Source organism: Canis lupus, chromosome 8 (assembly GCF_003254725.2).
Source record: "Canis lupus dingo isolate Sandy chromosome 8, ASM325472v2, whole genome shotgun sequence".
Lineage (NCBI taxonomy): Eukaryota > Metazoa > Chordata > Mammalia > Carnivora > Canidae > Canis > Canis lupus.
This window is the reverse complement of record NC_064250.1, coordinates 14,530,465-14,549,165: the sequence shown is the minus strand read 5'-3', so window position 1 is coordinate 14,549,165 and position 18,701 is coordinate 14,530,465. Positions and strand designations below refer to the sequence as shown.

Here is an 18,701-nt window from a genome sequence, read left to right as displayed (position 1 = left end):
ACAGTCACTTCTGTGTGCATGTCTGATGTCCAAATCTCTTCTTCTTATAAGGATATTAGTCAAATTAGATTAGAGTCTACCTAATCTCACCTCTCAAAGACGCTATCTCCAAATACAGTCATATTCTGAGCTGCTGGGGGTAATTGCTTCAGCATATGAATTTGGTATGGGGTAGAGGGGAGGTACAATTGAGCCCTTAATAGGATATATAAAGTTCAAGTTTTGGGGCCTGTGACTCAGACTAAGCCACAGTGACCAATGGGGGTAACTGCCTCAGTTAATCTCACCTGACCTACCAGCCACAATTCCTATAGTTCATCCATAAAGACAATATAAGGAACATGTGTTTTTCTCTAACCTCATTCTAAGCTTTCATGTTCCTTTAAAAAAATATTTTAATCTCCTATCTTTAGCAATTAAAATAGTTTATATTCCAATTTGGCATGGGACTACATAAATCCTACTTAATATATTCATCTTGCATCTAATTTTCTTACCTTATAAATTCATTTTAGTTCAGTTTTCGTGTATGGAACTTACTGGGTTCACAAATAAATTCTTGGAAATAACAGCCAATGTCCCTGTTCTTTTTAAATAATTATCAGTGAGATGTACACAATTCTCTAAGTGGTGTTTGAAATTTTTTTAAGCATTAGCCTCATTGTTTTATTTTTTAAGATTTTCTTCATTTATTAGAGAGAGAGAGAGAGAGAGAGAGGGCACAAGGAGGGGGAGGGACAGAAGGAGCGGGAGAAGCAGAGAGAGCAGGGAGCCCAACGTGGGACTTGATCCCAGGACCCCAGGATCATGACCTGTGCCGAAGGCAGATGCTTAACCCAGGTGCTCCATGTTTGAGTTCTGAGGAATAATCTGTGTATCAGAACAACCTTCATATGAAAAAGGCTGCAACGAAAAGTACTCAGAGCCCAAGCCACCAATGGGAGAGAATGAGGACTGTGCTCTTAATTCGCTAATAATTATTAGTGATGCATTGGATTAGTGATTGGTGGGGTGTTTTTTAAATGGGAAATGGCAAGAAATGGTGGGCTGACTATGAAATACTGAGCTGTGGCAGGAAAGGACCATAAATTGATCCTAAAACAGGCTGATTGTAAACATAACGATAGCAACAGCAACTGATAATATCACACTTCACAGATTCTAACAATCCTAAAACCTTTTGATCAGAATCTAATGGCAAACTGCCAATATGAAATTTAAAAATATATTTTATAGTACTTTGTAGTACTTTATTTTATAGTACTTTATAGATGATTACAGTTGTAGATGTTTTGAAAGTTAATGCACTAAATCATACTTCTTAAAATAAAGATTTTCTATTTAGAATCTCAGAACATATACAGTACATTTTTATTAAAGTATAACATATGTGCATATTTTTAAATAAAGCATAACTTGGCCATCTTGAATATCTAAATATACCCCAATAGAGGTTGAATTGTGGCTTAGAGAAGCAGAAACATTTGTTCAATACTCACAACTCTCTGTACCTATTAATGTAAATTGGCTCAAATCATTCATAGAAGTGAACAAGTTATTGAGAATTTACACAGGAGTAATTCAAGACACTACAAATGACACTCAAACACATCTTTTTATTATATACTAAATTTAAAAATACAAATCTTATTAAAAATGCTTATGAAACATTGTATACATAAGTACTGTCAAATACTATTGGATTATGACATTATGTACATTTGCTAAGGTTAATTAGAAACAGAACAAAGTATATAACTTTGCTGATAACGAGTTTCAGAAGTCAAATATTTCAACATTTGGCAACTGTGAAGTAGTGATCTGCACAGGAAGATGTTTGCAGAGGTAAAAGAGTAAGAAAACAAACGGAATAATGCAGATATTCCTGCCCTAAGTGTTAATAAGTAGCTCTCTTTCTCATCCTCTTCAGTCTCATTATAACAGAAATTAAAGTGCACAAGACCACCAGGAAAACTTGATTTGGTTGTACCCTAATATATACTACAGCCAATTGTGCTGCCATATTGAGGGTTTCAATTCTTTGTACTGTTCCTGAGGTTTTAGAAATTAATTTTGCATGTGGCTAAGGGAAGAGAGGTCAATACTTTCTAAATTGCACCAAGTGGCCTTATTAAAGTGTAGAAACACCAAAGATAAAAATATTAATTTGGGAATAGATTCAAGAAAATTATCCCTGTCTAGTTTGCCCTAGGAATAAAATTAAGATAAGAACCTAGTTTTACCTCTGGAAAATGCTTACTAAAAATCTGTTTCAAAAGATCAGACATGTACAGCAAGCACCACAATACTGTCAGTTACTATTCACCACTTATATACTGCATCATAAATACCTGCCCTCTAAAGTTCACAAGAAATACAGGTAGAAGCTTGTTATTACTTGATGCTAATTTTACTAATTAACATTAAGTATAATTTGTAAAAATAGGTCACCACCATACAATCAAGGAAGAGGAGAAAGAAAGCTGCTAGTCTACAAAAGTGCTCCCTTTAAGCTTTCAAACCCAATAGCTTAATTTTGGGTAAAACAAGATTGTAAAGAAAGGCCATCAGTTCTAAATTAGCTGATGATGCCATATATACATACTCACGTATATATGTTTAAATCTCAATTCTGATTTAACACTAATGTACTAGTACAAACCATTTATAAGAAACATTTTATCAGGCTTATTTACAAACACAGTAAATGACAAAGATGTGAAAAATCAAAGAAACTGCAGACAAATATAGCCATTTAGCAACAGAGTTCACTAAAGATAAGACAGATTTGCATAATGTTTTTAAAAAACAAAAAATTTAGTAAGAAACCTCTACCGTATATACCTATTGGTCATTGGACCTAAAAGGCAAATAAATGTAATGATCATGATTAAGTTTTTATTACTGTCTCATTGACATATCAATATGAAGTCTACTTAGAGTACTACCTACAAATACAGTCTCTCATGATTTGATGAGAATATTAAGTTATTGAATACATTTTTAACTCCCATGGCACATCACACTTGATAACACTAATAAGGTAGCTTTAGATAACACTTAAATCATGATTATGAATGTTTAATTGAATATTTTCCTTTCTGTAGCTGTGAAATGTAAAGCTTAGATTTGCTTCCATCAGGCCTCTTAAACCAAACTTCATCATGGTTAATTGTTGTAATTACAGCACTAAAAAGGGGGGGAAAAAAGGAATGAATGAATGAATTGCAGTACACCTCCACCACTCATTTTAGAGTATAAGCCATAAAATCAGAATAGCTGGACTGCAAGAGTGGATTCAGGTACATAATTGTCATTTACCACAATGCTGCACTACCAGCAGGGCACGCGGTCAAAAACACCAGAGTCGGCAACACTTAAGAGACAGTCTCCTTTCTTTCCTTAATAGAATTGGTCTTATTTACTCTTAGAACTATTAAATGCACACTGTTTCTACTACATTCCCACACCAACCCATCCCCCAAAACACACATTGGAGCCAAAAACACTAATTATATACTTTTACACCTCCAATTTATATCACCCCCAGCTGTAGGAAATATTCCAGTTTTTTAAATTATTTTTTTAAATGCTTTAGTTTTCCAGAGTATCCACTTATTTTAAGTTCTTATTTAAATTTCAGTTAGCTAACACATAGTGTAATATTGGTTTCAGGAATTGAATTTAGTGACTCATCATTTACGTATAACACCCAGTGTAGGAAATCTTAAAAATACCAATTCCTAATTGGTATTCGTAATTCCCGGTGTCAAACCATTTTTTGGTACTTACATGGATTCTTTTTGACACTACTTTATCTTTATGTAGAGATATTTTTAAAAATAGATTTGTGTTTAATCCTCTTGTACTATTTCATCTCTTTTTAAATCACATGCTAAGTAATCAGTAAAATGTCTTAAAAGCAATAAGATAAAGCAAAAGATCTAGGGGTATCACATAGAACCTAGGAATTAGCTCAGTGGGCTTCTATGAGGAAAATTACTATACACAATACTTCTAGTATCCTAAAACTTTACAGATGAAATTACAGTCCAAGTAAAACTACTGTATTTGGAAAATGAGTATTCTTCTTTAAATAGAAAACACTGCATTAACCATTCATACCTAGAAAAAGATACTTTCTTACTGAAGAAGGCTATCACTCAGAATTAAATCCTAAACTACTGAAGGAACAAAAGCAGTAATTAGCATTAATATTTTCCAAAGGCTACAACCAGTTAAAACTTAGAAGGCTATAGCGGCACTTGGTTGGTTCAGTCAGTGGAATATGGGACTCTTGATCTCAGGGCTGTGGATCTGAGCCCCATAATGGGTGTAGAGATTACTTAAAAAAATAAAATCTCTAAAAAAACACAAAAACTTAGAAGGCTATATAATTATGTAAACCTTATTTAAGCTTAGACAGATTGAGCCTTTTAAAAAGGCAGCTTTCAGTTTTCAAATTATACTGTAATTCCTGGGACTCTTAGGGTATTTTTGTTAATTTACATTCCTTTCCTACTCTAATTGATACATACTGTAACACATGCAAAAAAAGTTAACGATTAATATGTCCACCCAAAATGCCTAACAGGCTGGTTTAAAGATCATAATATTAAAATCCTAACAATTCATCATCTACTTTAAGAACAAATAGCACTACTTACCTGGCTAAATAATTCCAACATTTCTTCTTGTGTTAATGCTTGTGCTCAAGAACTTAATACGTGACATTAGTCTACAAATATTAACACTGGTATACACACATGCTAACCAAATCATATGCCAAGAGAAAAGGATCTTTAAGCAACTAATGAATGGTGTATTATGAATGCACTACAGAGGGGGCAAATATTTATTGACAACAGTGTTATAAACTATAATACTGAGCAAAACTGAATGATAATTTTTACCTTGTAGGACATTCATCTTTTTTATCAATACATATTGTTTGTCCACGTATATACCATTCACCATCATAATATAATCTTCCTTCTTCAGATCTAGCACTATGTAAATGTTTTTCCAGTTTCACAGGTGCTAAAGGGATCAGTTCAAAAACTGTTATATTAATAAGATATTGTCAGAACAAAAGTGCAGAACATTAACACCAGTCCATGCATATATGTGAAAAAAAACCACTAAAAATATTTTAGATAACAAAGGTAAATGACAGAAACAAGAGAATTTCTTCATTTCCTATATAATTCACAAAGTTTTTAATATAACTACAAAATGAAGCTATACAATGTACAATAAACCATTAATTAACTAGGCAAGTGCCAGAAGGGGAAGCAGGTACATTATCAGTTACTAGTGCCAATTTTAAATAGGATTTAAAATATCATAATTCCAGGAGTAGTGTTCACTGATGAAATGAAATGGAGGCACTGTTTAGTATGTGGATGACTTAGCCCTGATTCAACAAGTCTTCACAGACAAGATTCCTAAACGTAGATTAAATGACTTACGTTCTGTTTTCACTCTGTGTGGACCCAGTGTAGCCATTGCCTTAATTAAAAAAGAAGAAAGAGTTAATAGACTGATAAAGTAAATTTGGGATCTATTTAATGTCTACAACACTACTGATGACCTCAGTAGCTAAAAGTGAAATACAATCTTCAGCTCCTCTAATAAATTTTAATGTCTAAGACCATAAGGAATATAAAGAATAACCATTTCACCTAGAGGTGTTATCAATATCTGAATTCTCTCTCTCAACTGAGAAGTTTCTGAAAACGGAAAAATTTATTTTTTTTAAGATTTTATTTATTCATGATAGACAGAGAGAGAGAGAGAGAGAGAGAGGCAGAGAGAGAAGCAGGCTCCATGCTGGGAGCCCGACACGGGACTTGATCCTGGGACTCCAGGATCACGCCCTGGGCCAAAGGCAGGCACTGCACTGCTGAGCCACCCGGGGATCCCCAAACGGAAAAATTTAATACAAAAAATAAGTCTCTACTTTTAAACAAGCACAGAAAATCCCATAATTCTTGAATATTTAATGACAGAATAAAAAGGACATACAATAAGGGTTCAAACACTCACTTTCATTCATTCAAGAAATATTTATTGAGTGCCCTAGAAAGCCAGGAATGGGCTAAGGACAAGGCACAGAAAGGTTATTGTTATTTTGGGGCAACCTAAAATAAATGCTTTTCTGTACTTTTGCACAAATTATTAGATTATTACAGGAAAAAATACAATCAAGTTGCTGATATGTCTCTCCTAAAATATTCTTAGAATCCATTGTTATCTGTATTAGCATTAATTGCTATAGAATGTTGCAAAGCATATTAACAATAATATTTTGATGTGTTAGTAAAAAACAAGAGAAATCTTTAAAAATTCACTATAAAAGGTACTTGTATTCCATTACTCTTTAATCATACCTTCCTAATTGTTGTCCAGTCTTCAAGAATATCAAGATCTTGTAGCATATAAACTATATATGGACGTAGAAAAGTCAAGGTTAACTTAGCTGTAAGAATTTCACACTTTGAATTCCCAAACTTCTGTTTTTCAGAGAATTGGAACAATGATTTCTGGATATAATCCTTTGGCATGCTGAATTCTGACTTCAAATTATTCTCCAAAAAACTTAGTACCATGATAAATATATTCCAGTACTTCAGATGCTATAACCATATTCTGTTAATTCTCTGTTATCACTGATTGTAAGATATACCACCAACCTAATCACTGTTTTGAGGTGGAGATGGGCAAAGGCAGAGTGGTAAGGGGAGGGTACCACAGGGAATACCTTGATTGAAAACACATATTACTTTAAACAACACTCCAATTTCTGGGGCACATGGGTGCCTCAGTTGGTTAGGTGTCCAACTTGATTTCGGTTCAGGTCATGATGACAGGGTTATGAGATCGATCTCCACATCAGATTCCATGCTGGGTGTGGAGCCTGTTTAAGATCCTCTTTCCCTCTCCTTCTACTGCTCCCCTCTCTCTCTTTCTCTCTCTCTCAAAAACAAAAAACAAAAAAGCCTTAAAATTAATACATTCCAACTTCAGAAATATTGAAAGTGTTAAAAAATATACGTGTGAATTAAACAATCATGCTATATGCTAAACAGCTGATTCACAACAAAGCTTTTGTGAACTACAAAGCCATATTAATTTTCTTTCAAAGCTGAGATCATGACTAAATTTCTACTTCTTCCCTACCCCTCTTAATCTAAATTATATTTTCTGCCTTTAACCAGTTTTGTAAGTCATCTTTTACCTACTACAGGATCATATAAAGTCAATGTATACTAATAAAAATACAAAGCTATGCACAATGCAGAAATGTATAGTGAGGCAAAAAGAATTCAGAAAAGGATATCTGAAACAACAACTGGCTTCTTTTTGTCAGGACTGAAAGGATCCTTTCTCTTTTTTCTTGACTGAAGCTCATCATTCCATAGCTCTGGCAAATAAAAATTAAGTATTAGCTGCTGGAGATCAAAGCAGGGGAAAAAGCTATGTAATTTCATGGTAGCAGTATTTCATATGTAGCTATGTGTGTGTGTGTATATATATATATATATATATATATATATAATAAACTTAAATATATACACATATGACTATAAAATTTCATTAAAGTAAAAGTCACCTGGGCACTTTAATGACCAATAAGTGATGAACATAGGTACTTTATTAAATATACATTACATGCATTGTGTCATCTAATCCTCAAAGCTATCTCTGAGTTAGGCATTCATTCCTATTGTTTCAATTTTACAGACAAGGAGACTGATTTAGAAAAACTAGAGTAACTGTTGCTCATAGTCACCCAAGTAGTGGGGACTGGGGCCATGGCAGCAGAGTTCAGCTTATCTGATTCCTTTGCCTACTCTATGCCAAAGAAATAAAATTTTTTAAGAGGTAAAATAATATACATACAAGATCTGTAGGATAACCCTGTACATCGTCAACCCAATGTAGAAAGGGTTTCCATAATACCCCTGAAAAAGCCAACTTCAATGTTGGACTATTCTAATTATTAATAAGTTATCCTTTTTCTAAGACAGAAATCTACCTTAATTTCCAGTTTGTATGATACAAAAAAGAAAAGGTTTTTATTCCTTCTTCCACCTGATCTTTCAACACTTGGAAGAATATATATTGTAGCTGTCTTCCAATACCATTCTTATATTATAAAAATATTCTCATTATTCTTAAAGTGAACTATTCTTACTCCTATAGTGTCTCTCACATTTCTCTTCTGTCCCTTTTCATGTGCCCCATTTTCTGTCTTTCTGAAATGTGAATTCAAATAAAATCAACACAACACAATCAATCACAAGCTTATCAAATTCTTTACAAGTCTCCTCTTTCTCCTCTCATTAGGATCCTTCATTTACATACTGTTTATATTAGAAGACTAGGATATTATAAGAAACTACAGTAAATCACAGGTTCAGTGTCACTTAAGGAAATATCATAATCATGTCATTCCTGTTACCTGAGGTGATATCAATGCTGTGTCTATCCTCTTCAAGCCTTCTTATCTTCTCCTCCAGTTCACTCTGGACTGTATCGTATAACAAAAGCTTTTCACTCTGGAAAAAAAAAATTATGCATAAGTAGAAGTAAAAAACCAGTCTTAACTATGAGTATTAAATAACTTACTCTTAAAATACTTTTAACACATGACGCTCTTGTTCGTTAACTTAAAATTTTTAAAGCTAAAATGCCAAAACCATGAAAGAAATAAAACCAGAAAACACAGAATCTAAGTATAGATTTAAAGAGATACAATTAAATTGTTTAAGAATATCTAAATTTATATGTGAGATGAGGTAAATGTTTACTTTACAAACAACTCATAGTAAGCACCAATGGCCCTTTCTAAATATATGCAGGTCCTACCTGTCAGTATAATGGAGAAGCTGTCCTCTAAGGTATATCATAAAATGGATTATGTTTTCTCATTGCAACCTTTGGGCCTTTATTCCTCACTAGTATCTCAACATCATACAAAACAGACTACTGTACCACAAAGAGAAAGACTCGGGTATGAATTCTATAATCATTTGATAGATTATAGAATCTAATGATAGTTGGGGCACCTGGATGGCTTAGTCAGTTAAGTGTCTGCCTTTGGCTCAGGTCATGTTTCTGGGGTCCTGGGATGGAGCCCTGTGTCAGGCTCCCTGCTCAGTGGGGAGCCTGCTTCTCTCCTTCCTGCTCATGCTCTCTCCCGCTCACTCACTCACTCTCTCTCGAATAAATAAAATCTTTAAAAAAATCTATTGATAGTTAATCATAAAACTGTAGACTATATTCAAATCTCTCAACGAAGCTATAGAAAGTTTGAAGGACTTATAAAAGAGACTGTTTACTACTGGCAAATCAGACTAGAACTCAGGTCTACTAGTTCTAGCCCACTGTTCTTTTAATTAGAAAACAATGTATCCCTTATTTTAAAAAGCATAAAATATATATAAGTATAATAAATAGATTCATTCTATAAAAAGCTTATGACAGATTCCCAACCTATCCACCACACACTTGCTCTAGTAAGGACAGTAAGCTACTGATATACCATTAGATATGATCATCTCCTAGAGACTACTGGAATACAGTTAGGATTTCTTGTGGAAGGCACAGGCCACACCCATTTGACAGCACTCCTAGTGTGAATCATGAAATCCTCTCTTTTGGTTTTGAAATTTAGAGTCTGCACATGCTTGAAGGTTCTCCTGAGTGGTAGAGAAGATGGCTTTCATCATCTTGAGGCAAGCCAGGAGTGAGAGAAAGCAAAGCTGAAGACTAAAACTAGATCTCCTATGAAAAATCATCTCCTTGCATGCTACCCTCTATGCTTATTTCCTTTTACTTCTTCCCCTGCCTTTGGTAAAGCCTTATGAAATACTCCAGCCTTATCTACATTTTGCTACAAGCACTGGGAAACATTGTATATCAGAGAAAAAGGGAGAGCAAGCCCCAGCTATGGTCAAGATAAGTGTGACAGCTATAAACAGATGTTCCAACCAAAGATGACTCCTAATGCAGAGTTGGAAGTGATAAAGATTTTGTTTTTAAGAATATAAAAATTTAACTGGTACGGTCTCTTTCCTTTCTATTGATAAAATTGCCCTGGGTCAAGCAAAAATTCTAAAATAAGTCCACTAATCATTCCTTATAATTAAAAAAAAAATAAACAAACACAGTAAGTCTGAAATATTTGAAGCTTTGAAGACATCTCTAAAGATACTGTAAGTATGAAGTGTGTAGATAGAAGTGCCTTGAATCTATTCTTATTTCTTCGTCCTTCTCTCTTATCCTCAACCCTATAAAACTCTCAAAAACTTTTCCTGAGCAAGAAAGAAAGTCATTAATGCAGCAGCTAGAGGACATCCAAACTCCCTTGCTTTGGTGCCTTGTAGAGGCTTCTGGAAAAGAGAGGGCATCCAAACTCCCTTGCTTTGGTGCCTTGTAGAGGCTTCTCTGTTCAATAGGAAATTTAGCTTTCTTAAAATACTTATTATAATTATATATTTCGCTTCAATATTCCATACCCCTCCAATCTCCACACCTATACTTACTCCTTTGAATGTGGATAGGAGTTAGTGACTCACTTCTAATGGATAGAATGTGGAAGAAAAAAGTCATAAAAAACATCATCATTTCCATCTTGCTCTCTGGGATCAGTCTGAGATGCAGTCACCAGGTCCTGGGAGCCCTCAGGCAGCATTTGGAGAGGCCCATAGAACTATGGCTTCCAACAAACCACCAGCAAAAACTTGCCAGCTTTGTGAGTGAATCATCTTGGAAGCAAATCCTCCAGATCCTAGTCAAGCCTTCAGGTAACTGCTTTGTTGGTTGCCCTCTTTACTGCAATTTTATGCGACTCTCTCAGCCAGAACCAACCAGCCAAATTCCTAGCCACAGAGACTACAAAATAATAAATGTTTATTGTTGTTTTAAGTCACTAAGTGTTGGAGTAATTTGTTACAAAGCAATGGATAACCAATACAAGAGGTCTCAAAAACCTTATTTCTGTACACTTTTTTCCCAAGGAGCTACTCTACCCAACTGAAGACAAAAACAAGATCCAGTGGGGAAGATGTAAAGGGAACTTCTAGGGTGATGGTTAAAAAGATATCCCATGAAGACAGAGATGCAGCTGGCCTAGAAAGCATCTGAAGGAGGGCACAGGATGGAGCAGGACAGGAGATCCTAGAGGTATAGGGGATGCTCCTCAGTATTATCTGATGCCTTTGATCATGTGGAAAACAGCATTAGGGGGCTTTCATAGATCTGCTGGAGACTCAAAACAAATGACAAAACTGAAAATAAATGAAGCAATTATTAATTCTGAGGCTACAAACAGAGTTGGAAGTTTGAGCATAGAGTTATAACTCTTGGCTCAGTAAACATTATTTATAGTTACAACAAAACAAAAATTGAGACCTAACAGTATTAGAAGAATGAGATGAGGCAAACTATTATGGAATCTTCTGCTTTCATACCAGGAAACCAACAGATACCATCTAAAACTGGTATTTAGAAATGAGGGCAAATTCCAGAAGCAGTAACTCAAAGAGTTAGAGATCACTGCTGCTGGAATGTAGAATTTAGAGATGGGAGAAGGGATTGCTGTGTTTCATTATAAGCTTCATAAATATGTTCATATATTATCTGCTAAAAGCAAATGTTTAAGAATATTTAGAGGCAGGGACGCCTGGATGGCTCACCAGTTAAGCGTCTGCCTTCGGCTCAGGGCGTGATCCTGGTCCAGGGATTGAGTCCTGTGTCGGGCTCCCCTATGAGGAGCCTGCTGCTCTCTCTGCCTATGTCTCTACCTCTCTCTGTGACTCTCATGAATAAATAAATAAAATCTTTAAAATTTAAAAAATTAAAAAAAATATATTTACAGGTATAGGGAAATCCTTATGAAATGCCACTTGTAAAAAAATTCAGAATACAAAATAGTATATATAGTCATACCAGCAGCGTGAAAAACAATTATACAAACATGCACATACTTATTAACAAATGTCCTCTGCGTGGTAGATTATGGTTCACTATATTTACTTCTTTAAACTTACTTCTCAAGTTTTCTCAATACTTATTAATATTATCATCAGAAAAAAATAATTAAATGATTAGATAACCAAAATCAGAGCCCTAATGAACCTCTATTTGCTCAAGAACTGGAATCCTAACCCTGAACCATCAAGAACCTGAGACTTTGCTACCACCTGCTGCCAATCTTAACACTCATCCCCAGCTCTGTGGGGAAGCTTAAATGAGAGAACCTAAATAAAGCATCACCACCTGTCCCAGTGTCTGGCACACTGTGTATTCTATAAATGTGATTTCCTTCCTTAATTTGACACAAACCATCTGCTGCCTCGATTGCCTCTGTGGTTTTCTGGCACACTCCCTGTATGCATAGCCATGTGAACATGTCTAGTCTTTACTCCTGGCCCTTCTATCTGCTGCTAATCAAACTTATTTTGACAATTGGCAATGTGTCTCCCTTCTTCCCACTTCCCCTGCCTGCCAGTTACTTCTATATTAGCCAAATGTAGAACTAAGTAATAAGCAGATAAAAAGCCCTGAATAGCAAAGTTCAGATTTAATGGTAAACTGTATGAATGACTAGAAAGATCAAAGGATTTCAACCTGGTTCTGCTGCTCCTTATACATGTAACCCCAAGCAAATTACTTAACCTCTGGAGCCTTAGTTAACCTATTCATAAAAATCAAGATAATTCCTACTTCATAAGGTTGTGATAAGGATTATGAAAGTGAATATAAAATCCATAATACTCTAAATAAATATGAGTTCCCTTCCAGCCTTTATTTCCTCTAAAATTCCCTTGAACTACTGACAAATATTAATTATATAAGCAAAGATCACTTAAAATATTAATTCTATATTAAGCATTAAAAAACCAAGCCATAGGGACACCTGGGTGGTTCAGTGGTTGAGCATCTGCCTTTAGCTCAGGGCATGATCCCGGGGTCCAGGGATCAAGTCCCACATCAGGCTCCCCACGGGAAGCATGCTTCTCCATCTGCCTACATCTGACTCTTTCTGCGTCTCTCATGAATAAATAAAATCTTAAAAATAAAAAAAAAGCCATAACTAAATTAGAAGAAATTTAGGTAATTATTTAGCATCTCTGTGGAGAAGGGTAGACTTTCAAAGCTGAAAAATGATGGAAGAAGGGTGCCTTGGTAGCACAGTTGGTTAAGTGGCCAACTCTTGATTTCAGCTCAGGTCATGATCTCAGGGTTGTGAGATGAGCCCTGCATTGGATTCCACACTCAGCAGGGAGTCTGCTTGAGATTCTCTCTCTCCTTCTCCCTCTGCACCGCCCCTTCCTCTAAAAGGCACTGCTCTCTCAAATAAACAAATATTTTAAAATTACGTAAGAGAAAGAATATCAATATATTTGTCTAAGTAAAAAATATTACTTGAAGATACATTGCTTTTATTTCTGACAATATAGACTACATATCCTCAAAACAAAAACAAAACCTCCCAACACACCTACACAGATATCCTAAATAAAATACCACAAACCTCTTTTTAAAGGTATAGTTAAGGGCAGCCCCGGTGGCACATAGCGGTTTAACGCCGCCTGCAGCCCAGGGCGTGATCCTGGAGACCCGGGATCGAGTCCCACATCGGGCTCCCTGCGTGGTGCCTGCTTCTCCCTCTGCCTGTGTCTCTGCCTCTCTCTCTCTAGTTGTGTTTCTATGAATAAATAAAATCTTAAAAAAAATAAATAAATAAAGGTATAGTTAAGCTCTTAAAAAAATTAAGAAATATCCTTACAGACCAAAAATAAACAAGGAGCAGGAAACCAGCTTGTTAAAAACATGGTGCTGAAGCTCTGGTTTCCTTGAGGGTATTTGCTGGTGTTCGTAGAGGAATGGTTTTTAGTGGCTGTTTGGGAAAAAGAGAAAGATCTGGGGCCTAAGCAAAGTGAGGAACAAGAACTGGGATTCCTGCATAGCCCTGCAGGGTTATACCTTCAAAGAAAAGGCAGCCTAGAAAAGATTCACCTAAGGGAAATTGATCTGTGTTGGTTAGATAATCAATGGAAAAAAGGTTTTTTCTGATAATATGTCATCTTAGGCCTGACCTCTACATACTGTAGATTCAAATGTAGATAACTTGCATCTTCTAGGAAATTCCAAGCTAAAAAATTAAAATAGTCATGTGTTGTTGGCACACCAAAATGCCTATTTGAACAAACCAAGCAGAAATAAAACCAGATACTACCTGTAGAACTACATCCTCTGTCCAAGGCTCACAGAATTCCTACCAATAAAGCCTGCTATAGTCCAGAATTATGAAATAGGAGATAAGCTATGAGGTTTGGCAGAAATTTGGAGAAAAAAACCCCAGCAGAATTAGACTCTGAAGAACTTCAGATAATGATAGAGTAAAAAATATGAATTAAGTACTAAGAAATATGGAAGATAAAATGAGGACTAACATATGATTAACTCAAGTTCCAGAAGAAGGAAGCATAGAAAATGAAAGAAAGGCGATACCAGAAAAGATAGTATCTGAGAAATTTCCAGAACTAATGGAAAACAAATCCTAAATTCAGAAAGCACAATAAATCTAACTAAGGAGAGAAAAATAATCTCTATGGAGACACATAGTAAAGAAACTGAAGAACAATAAAGAAGAGTATAAAAATAGTAAAAGGAAAGAAGAAAGCTATCTACAAATGATTACAGACTTCTAAAGAGACTGTGAAAAGTAAAATCCTAAAAATGTTAAGAGGAAATAATTATTATCCTACAACATTTTATCCTCCTAAATTGTCCTTCCAGAATTATTACAAAGAAAGTTATTTTGGACAAGTAAAAACTGAGCTTACCACCAAGGGACTCTCAGTGAAGAAATGCCTAGGATGTTCTTCAAGAAGCAAAAAAAGGAACTTGCAAGGCAGGGTTGCAACTCAAAAACAATGAGCAAAAAATTAGTAAAATATGCATAAACCTAAAAAGAACTAAATCTATGAGATCAAAATAATACTTCACTTGAAGGATTAAAAAGCAAAATGGAACTAAAGTACTGAAAACTAACTTTTACTTTTTGGGAGGGAGTAACTAAAGGTAAGAGAGTTCAAGGGTCCTTTATAATTCAGGAGGAGGACAGAGTTATTAATATTTGATTCTAATGTAGATATGCATGCTGGAAATTTAAGCTAATCATAAAATATAGAAATAGTATAAACATATGATGCAATTTTTTAAAGTATTTTTTTAAGAGAGAGACAGATAGTAACAGAGATAGCAATAGAGAGCACATGAGTGGGGGCTAGGGGCAGAGGGAGAGGGAGAAGGTGAAGGAGGCTCCCCACTGAGCAGGGAGCCCAACGTGGGGTGGGATCCCAGGACCCCAAGATCATGACCTGAGCCAAAGTCAGAAGCTTAACCAACTGAGCCACCCAGGTGCTCCGTGATGCAATTTTTAAAACTCAATAAATCACACATACCCAGGAAAGGTCAGGAAAGAATAAAAAAGGATAAAGCAGAAAAAATAGAACACACAAAAGAAGTTGGTATTATATAGCAAAATAATCACTACAAATATAATTGGACTAAATTTACTGATTAAAAGACAGGGATTCTTAAAATACTTTTTTTTTTTTAAGATTTTATTTATTTAGGAGAAACACACACACACACACAGAGGAAGGGGGAGAGACACAGGCAGAGGGAGAAGCAGGCTCCATGCAGGGAGCCCGATGCAGGACTCGATCCCAGGTCTCTAGGATCACGCCCCAGGCTGAAGGCGGCGGGCGCTAAACCGCTGAGCTACCGGGACTGCCCTTAAAATAGTTTTTAAATCAATACATGTTCTATTTATTTATAAATAACACACCTAAAATATAGACCATAAAAACATTGGAGGAGAAAAAGGATAAAAAAACTTCTTATGAGGTAAGGGATGCCTAGGTGGCTCAGTCAGTTGAGCATCCAACTCTTGGTTTCTCCTCAGGTCATGATCTCAGGGTTGTGAGATCAAGCCCCATGTCAGGCTCCACACTCAGAAGGGAGTCTGCTTGAGATTCTCTCTCTCCTTCTCCTGCTGCCCCTCCACCTCCCCACTCTAAAACAAATAAATAAATCTTAAAAAAAAAAAACTTTTATCAGGCAAATGCCAGGCTAAATAAATCAAGAATAGCTACTTTAATTATCAGACAAAATAGACTTTAAGGCAAAAATCACTGTTACATAGAAAAGTACATTTAAAAAAGATACAATGCTACAATTATTAAGAGAGATAAAAATTCTAAAATGAGTTTAATATAGCCTCTATATACTTTATATATATATACATATATAAAGCAAAAACTGATAGAAATATAAAGATATAAGAAATTATATAAAGCAAAAACTGGTAGAAATATAAAAAAATGAAAAATTAATAATTCCATTTACAATAGCATCGAAAAGAACAAAATACTTAGGAATAAACTCAGAAGATGAAAGACTTGCATATTGAAAACTATGAAACATTAATAAAAAAAATTAAACACAAATAAAGGAAGACATGCCATGTTCTTAGATGGAAGACTTAAAATCATTAAAAAGTCCATACTACACAAAGTGATTCACAAATTCAATGCAATCTCTTATCAAAATCCCAATGGATCTTTTTTTACAGAAATATAAAAAAGGGGATCCCTGGGTGGCGCAGCGGTTTGGTGCCTGCCTTTGGCCCAGGGCACGATCCTGGAGATCCGGGATCGAATCCCACATTGGGCTCCCGGTGCATGGAGCCTGCTTCTCCCTCTGCCTGTGTCTCTGTGCCTCTCTCTCTCTGTGACTATCATAAATAAATAAAAATAAAATAAAGATTTAAAAAAATATATAAAAAAGCCTGAAATTAATATAGAACCACAACAAAAATACAAATAGCCAAAAATTTTTTGAGAAGGAAGAACAAAATGAGGTTTCACATTTCCTAATTTCAAAGTTTATTAAAAAGCTATAGTATGTACTGGCATAAAGACAGGCATATAGACCAATGAAAACAGAGCCCAGAAATAAACCCATGTACACAGGGTCACCTAACCTTCAACAAGGGTGCAAAGAATAAATGGGGAAAGGCTAGTCCCTTCAGCAAATGGTACTGGGAAAACTGGACAGCCACAAGCAAAAGAATGAAATTTGAACCTTACTTTTTACCATACACAAAAATAAATTCAAAATGGAGTAAAGATTTTTTTTTTTTCAAAGATTTAATTTTGAGAGTGAGCAAGCATGCATGATTGGGGGTAGGGACAACAAAAGGAGAGGAAGAGAGAATGTCAAGCAGACTCCCTACTGAGTGTGGAGCTGATGTGAGGCTTGATCTCAGAACGGTGAGATCATGACCTGAGCTAATATCAGGAGTTGGACACTTAACCGACTGAGCCACCAGGTGCTCCAAAACAGATTAAAGATTTAAATGTAAAATCTGAAACTATAAAACTCCTAGGAGAAAACTTAAAAAATAAGCTTCATGACATTGTTCTTGGAAGTGATTTCTTTAATATGACACCAAAAGCACAGGCAACAAAAGCAGAAAGAGATAAGTGGGACTATATCAAACTAAAAAGCTTCTGCATAGCAAAGGAACAATAAGCGTGGAAAGGCAACCTACAGAATGGGAAAAAACATTTAAAAATCATTTATCGGGATCCCTGGGTGGCGCAGCGGTTTGGCGCCTGCCTTTGGCCCAGGGCGCGATCCTGGAGACCCGGGATCGAATCCCACATCGGGCTCCCGGTGCATGGAGCCTGCTTCTCCCTCTGCCTGTGTCTCTGCCTCTCTCTCTCTCTATGTGACTATCATAAATAAATAAAATTTAAAAAAATAAAATAAAAAAAAAAATAAAAAATAAAAATCATTTATCTGATAAAGGGCTAATATCAAAAATATATAAGGAACTCAATTTAAAAATCGGCAAAGAACTTGAATAGACCTTCCTCCAAAGAAGACAAATGGCCAAGATGTACCTGAGAAGATGCTCAACATCACTATTCAACAGAAAAATCCAAATTAAAATCACAGCATGTGGGGCACCTGGGTGCCTCCACTGGTTGAGTCTGACTCTTGGTTTCCACTCCGGTTATGAACTCAGGGTCATGAAATTAAGTCCCTCACTGGACTCTGCACTCAACATGGAGTCCACTTGAGATTCTCTCTCTCTCACTGCCCCTTCCCACACTCGAGCATACAAGTGCTGGTGAGGATATGGAGAAACTGAAACCCTTGTGCACAGGTGGTAGGAATGTAAAATGATGTGGTTTTACTATGAAAAACAGTATGGAGTTTCCTTAAAAAATTAAAAATAGAGCTATATGATTTAGCAATCTGACTTCTGAGTATATTCCATAAAAAAACTGAAATCAGGATCTCAGAGATTTTCACTCCCATGTTCACTGCAGCACTAATCACAGTAGCCAAGATGGGAAAAACAACCCAAATGCACACTGAAGGATGAATGGATAAAGAAAATATGGTATATATATACAATGAAACACTATTTAGTCTTTAAAAAAATTAGGAAGTCCTGCCATATGCTACAACATGGATGAAGCCTGAGGACATGATGCTAAGTGATATAAGCCAGTCACATAGGGACAGATATTGCATGCCACTGGATATACAAACTAGTCAAACAGAGAAGCAGATAGTAGAATGGTTGCCAAAGGCTAGGGAGG

At 35.6% G+C, this 18,701-nt stretch overlaps 1 protein-coding gene across 5 annotated transcripts in view; it reads right to left on the bottom strand.

Moving 5' to 3' along the window:
• The window catches only part of BRMS1L (BRMS1 like transcriptional repressor), a 70,933-nt gene that overhangs the window by 38,313 nt on the left and 13,919 nt on the right, over positions 1-18,701 (bottom strand). For 2 of the 5 annotated variants that reach the window (XM_025443067.3, XM_025443069.3), the window contains exons 5-10: positions 8,468-8,564; positions 7,343-7,426; positions 6,393-6,457; positions 5,472-5,511; positions 4,914-5,061; positions 1,597-3,189 (exon numbers count right to left, since the gene is read on the bottom strand). In XM_025443067.3, coding sequence (XP_025298852.1) covers positions 3,072-3,189; positions 4,914-5,061; positions 5,472-5,511; positions 6,393-6,457; positions 7,343-7,426; positions 8,468-8,564 — 552 coding nt within the window. In that variant the 3' untranslated portion in view covers positions 1,597-3,071. Of the gene's footprint in view, positions 1-1,596; positions 3,190-4,913; positions 5,062-5,471; positions 5,512-6,392; positions 6,458-7,342; positions 7,427-8,467; positions 8,565-18,701 lie in introns of those variants that run through there. The other 3 variants (XM_025443068.3, XM_049113053.1, XM_049113054.1) reach the window with 3 other exon arrangements.